At 61.3% G+C, this 5096-nt stretch overlaps 1 protein-coding gene across 1 annotated transcript; it reads left to right on the top strand.

Annotated features, from left to right (window-relative positions):
* Positions 1–470: 470 nt before the first annotated feature.
* On the top strand, positions 471–4292 carry CACNG5 (calcium voltage-gated channel auxiliary subunit gamma 5). Its single transcript, XM_008149402.3, has 5 exons — positions 471–666; positions 1174–1260; positions 2116–2256; positions 3786–3931; positions 4035–4292. The coding sequence occupies exons 1-5, from the start codon at positions 471–473 to the stop codon at positions 4290–4292; spliced, it is 828 nt and encodes a 275-aa protein (XP_008147624.2).
* Positions 4293–5096: the final 804 nt, after the last annotated feature.

Here is a 5096-nt window from a genome sequence, read left to right as displayed (position 1 = left end):
CTGTATGCCCATTGCTTTGTGGGTGCCTTGGTCCTTCTAGGTGGGACGTCTTCAAGGTCAAGGACAGTGTCACGGTCAGTCTTTTCATCTCCCATGTTGGGCACCATGGATTACTGGGTGAATGAATGAATGAATGAATGAATCATGTTATCTAGCAGGGGCACTCCCACAGAGGACAAGGTGGCCCCTTGTATCCTGGCAACAAAGCTGTGAGTTCCTGGCAGGGGGAGGAAGAGGGCGGCACCTCTGACCAGTGGCCTGGTGTCCAGAGAGCCGGCCTGTTGGTCTGTTCTCACCCGCTTAGCCAGGTGGGGTTCGCGTTAGTTACCTCCCAAGGCCCCTCATCGTGGCCTCCCCGGAGCCCTGGCTGCTCCTGCCCGAGTGCCCAGCCCCTCTCCTGTCCCCAGAGCCTGCTCCCTGCTGGCGGGACCACGGCCGCAGGCCGCCCACCTGACCGTCCGTCCGGGAAGATGAGCGCCTGCGGGAGGAAGGCGCTGACCCTGCTGAGCAGCGTCTTTGCCGTGTGCGGCCTGGGCCTCCTGGGCATCGCCGTCAGCACCGACTACTGGCTGTACCTGGAGGAGGGCGTGGTCCTGCCCCAGAACCAGAGCACGGAGGTCAGGATGTCCCTGCACTCGGGCCTGTGGCGAGTCTGCTTCCTCGCAGGTAAGGGCCCAGGGTGGCGGGCAGCCCTGCCCCGGAAAGCCTGCCCGGGAGCCCCCTGCCCCACCTTGGGAGGAGAGGCCCCGCCGGAAGGAGCGGTTCCCCCGGACAATCCTCATGAACCCGGGCCGTGTCCCTGCAGCCACCAGGACCCACCCCAACCTGGAGCCGGGCGTGTAGTGTCCGTTTGAGCAAGGCCTCTCGGCTCCCGGGACCTGGGCCCTCCCACCCGGAAGGTGACTGTGACCTCCAGGCTGAGGGAGGCTGGCGTCGCTCAGGGCTAGAGGTGCCCTCCGTGCCTGAGCCAGGGCGTCACCGATCTCCATGCCCCACAGCACTGCCAGGCAGGACTGGCTATGTTCCCACCCTGCACACGAGGGAATGGAGGTTCGGGAGGTGAATGGGTCCCCTTGATTCAGCGTCGCTGCATCCACCAGTTTGCAGGGTGGGCGATGCTGCAAACCCACCTTCCAGAGGACCCGGAAAGGTACAGGGTCCTTGTCTTCACAGGTGAGGAGCGCGGACGCTGCTTCACCATAGAGTACGTGATGCCCATGAACAGCCAGCTGACGTCCGAGTCCACGGTCAACGTTCTGAGTAGGTGCCTCAGACTTCCCGACCTGGGCCCTGGGCAGACAGGGCAGAGCCCGGCGGAGGGGAGGGACGGGTGACTGCTTATTTCTCGGAGCTGAAGTCCTCAGACTCAGCTGGTGGTGCCGGCCTGAGCTCACCGGGACTTACTGTCGATTATTGATCCAGGGGTGGTGACAGGTTTCGAAATGTCCCAGTCCTGTGACCCAGGCGAGTGGGAGGGCATCCGTACCCAGCATCTTACTCTGGTTGGGCTGCTAGAGCAAAATACCACAGACCAGGGAGCTGATAAACATCAGAGATGTCTTTCTCTCGGTTCTGGAGACTAGGCATCCACGATCAAGGCTCTAGCATGGTCCGTTCTGGTGGGGGCCCTCTTGCTATGTCCTCATACGGCAGGAGGGGTGAGGGAGCTCTGTGGGGCCTCATTCTCTAAGGGCACTAATCCGCAGTGTGAGGGCCCCACCCTCGTGACCTCAGCACCTCCCAAAGGCCCCACCTCCTGATGCCATCGCATATGAATTTGGGGGACACAGTCATTCAGACCATAGTACTCAGGGTACTGAAGCAAGCCCTCTGGCCCCCAACAAGACTGACCTCCGGCCCTTGGCCCCCCAGAGCTGGTTCTGACCCCCTAGAGTGCCCTTGCAGTACAATTCCCCCTGGGTTAGCACAGACTCCACAGGCCAAGGGCTAAGGGACAAAGCCCTGGGAGGTCCCAGGCCACCGCAGCCCGGGGAGGCCTGCAGGTGTGGCTCTGGGGCCCAGCTGGCAGACCCTGCCAGGAAGGCTCGCCTGAGGAGGGTAGGCAGCGAGGAAGGCCCCTGGAGGCTGACAGAGTCCCGTTGTCCCCTCCGTCAGAAATGATTCGCTCGGCCACACCGTTCCCTCTGGTCAGTCTCTTCTTCATGTTCATTGGGTTTATCCTGAGCAACATCGGGCACATCCGCCCCCACAGGACCATCCTGGCCTTTGTCTCCGGCATCTTCTTCATCCTCTCGGGTAAGCGTGCTGTTTCCGTGCACCTGGGCCTCTGACTCCTACACCGCTCTGCTCCGGGAAGTCCATCCTTCCGTCCGTGAAGCCATTCATTCCTCTGCCCGTCTGCCCATCCATCCAGCACGCATTCACTGGGCACCTGCAGCGAGCTCAGCCCACCCTCTGCAGGTGACACTGCCACCTCGTCCAAGAGGCAGGGACCCGGGTGAAGCTCTTTCCCTTTCTGTGAACCTGGCGATAGTCAAGGCTAAGCCGTAGCTCTGAGGCACCTGAGATGCTTCAGCAGTGGGCCGCGGGAGGAGAACCCGGCTGCGGGAGGAGAACCGGGCCACGGGAGGAGAACCGGGCTGCGGGAGGAGAACCGGGCCATGGGAGGAGAACCGGGCCATGGGAGGAGAACCGGGCCGCGGGAGGAGAACCGGGCCATGGGAGGAGAACCGGGCCATGGGAGGAGAACCGGGCCATGGGAGGAGAACCGGGCCGCGGGAGGAGAACCGGGCCCCGGGAAGTTGTTTTGATGATAGCGATGGACAGGGTCCCCTGGGCCCCCAACGATGCAAACACGCGTTAAGTGCCAAGGAAGTCTTGAATCGTTGATTTTCCTCAAACAGTCATCCTTCAAGAGGCCCTAGTTTAATCACATAAATGGAATTAAACTGAATAGCTCAAAACAGAGTAATTAGTTATGTCCTGATTCGATTACCGTCACTCACTGATGGGCCCGGTGCCTGAGGCAGCCATTGGCACAACGGCACCAGGAGTTTGGGCCCCACCGACGTAACGATTGCCGGGATCTGGACAAACTCTCCTGGCCTCTCTGCCCAACCATCTCCACAGGCCACACCCAGGGGTCAGGTGGGCTGGGCAGACCATGAGCCACTTGGTCTGCACCATGATGTCGTTCCTCCCCCTGGAGACAGGCATCGGAGGCTGCTGCCTCTGCCCAGGGGGCCTAACTTATTCCTCGGTTTAGCCAGAGCCCCCTGCTGGCTCAGTGGCTCTCACCCATCCTTCACATTAGGCCACCTGGGGAGCGGTGAAGACGCCCTCGCCCACAGGTGACTCAGGATGTCCGCAGGTGGGTCAGGCATCTACGTCTGACAGGTGATCCTAGAGGGCAGGAGGGCGAGAACCGGCGGGCTTCCCATGGCTCGGGAGGCGGCCGGCCAGGGCGCTTGTTTTCTTTTTTATTATTATTATTATTTGAATTTATTGGGGTGACATTGGTTCATGAAATTACATAGGTTTCAGGGGTACACTTCCACAACACGTCATCTGTGTATTGCATTGTGTGTTCACCACCCCAAAATCAGCTCGCAAACCAAATGGAGGCGGGGGCTGTCCTACTGCAGCTCTGCCTTCTAGGAGGGAACGGTCTGAACAGGGTCTCGGGAGGAGAGCGCCTGCTCTCTCTGACCTCCAAAACGAGGGCATTGTCGCCACAAGGCCCGGGCTTCCGTCCCGAACCCCAGGGGAGGTGGGTGCCCCATCCGCACCCCGCGGCCCTTCACTGAGCACCCGCCCTGCACCAGGCCTCTCTCTGGTGGTGGGCCTGGTGCTGTACATCTCCAGCATCAACGACGAGATGCTCAACCGGACCAAGGACGCGGACACCTACTTCAGCTACAAGTACGGCTGGTCCTTTGCCTTCGCTGCCATCTCCTTCCTCTTAACGGAGGTAACGCCCCCGCAGGCTGGGTGGGGCGCGGGGCACTGCCTCTGCAGCCCGGTGGGCGCCAGGCCCCCAGCGGTGAGCTCTCCTCTGCTCCCTCTCTCTGCAGAGCGCGGGGGTGATGTCCGTGTACCTGTTCATGAAGAGGTACACCGCCGAGGACATGTACAGGCCTCACCCCGGCTTCTACCGCCCGCGTCTGAGCAACTGCTCCGACTACTCGGGCCAGTTCCTGCACCCGGACGCCTGGGTCCGGGGCCGCAGCCCCTCCGACATCTCCAGCGACGCCTCGCTGCAGATGAACAGCAACTACCCAGCCTTGCTCAAGTGCCCCGACTACGACCAGATGTCGTCTTCCCCCTGCTGAGCCGCACCGCCTACCCCCCCGACCCCCAACCCCGACCCCGCCCCCTCCTCGGACCGTGGATGGCCAGACAGCCTCTCCCGGGCTCCCCTGCTGGCCTGTGCGCGCCGGGCCCGTGGTGGACAGGCCGAGGCCACCCTCATGCTTAGCTGTTGTCACATGACCATGTTGTCTCCCTGCTTCCCCCAGAATGTCTCTAACTGGCCCCCAGTGGTGTCAGGAGTCTGGAGCCAGTGGGCAGTGGATTGGCAGAGAGCATGGGTGTAGCCCCACCTCTTGAGTGCCAATCACTTCAGCCACTCTCCCCTTTCCTGGGACAGGTGAATGTCTAGCCGTGTATTCATCCCTGCACACCCAACTTCATGGCCCCAGGCCCAGGCCAGCTCCGGGACCAAGTTCCTTCCGCACCCCCAGCGGGACGTGTGTCTGCCAACGGGCCTGGCCCTCACATTCACGATCGGGCCCATCGGACAAAAGGTGACTGATAGGGAGGTCTGGCTGGTTCTGCACTGTCCAGCAGTGTCCCTGTGAAATCTTTTATTCTTTTTTATTCTTTTTGTCGCCCATGTCTCCCCATGCAACACACCCGTCTGTGCTGTCCCCCTCCCTCTCTGCCCACAGACGGTGACTCCTTCTCCCACCAGAACTCAGCCGCCCATCCTGGTCCCCAAGGGGCTGAGGGCGCTCTGAGGCCACTCTGATGAAGTCACAAAGAGGTGTTAATGGCTGGTGATGTCTTACTATGTATGGCCCCTCCGTGACTATTCAACAGGGGTCTTTCATGCCTTAACCCCAAGAAGTGACTCT

This window comes from Eptesicus fuscus, chromosome 20 (assembly GCF_027574615.1).
Source record: "Eptesicus fuscus isolate TK198812 chromosome 20, DD_ASM_mEF_20220401, whole genome shotgun sequence".
Taxonomy (NCBI): Eukaryota; Metazoa; Chordata; class Mammalia; order Chiroptera; family Vespertilionidae; genus Eptesicus; species Eptesicus fuscus.
Note: the sequence above shows the minus strand (reverse complement) of the source record. Positions and strands in the feature narration are given on the sequence as shown.

Excerpts from the sequence above, each read along its gene's own strand:
- CACNG5 (XM_008149402.3), top strand. The coding sequence starts at position 471 with ATGAGCGCCTGCGGGAGGAAGGCGCTGACCCTGCTGAGCAGCGTCTTT. Across the intron at positions 667-1,173 it reads GCGAGTCTGCTTCCTCGCAG|GTGAGGAGCGCGGACGCTGC; the intron begins GTAAGGGCCCAG and ends TTGTCTTCACAG. Across the intron at positions 2,257-3,785 it reads CATCTTCTTCATCCTCTCGG|GCCTCTCTCTGGTGGTGGGC; the intron begins GTAAGCGTGCTG and ends GCCCTGCACCAG.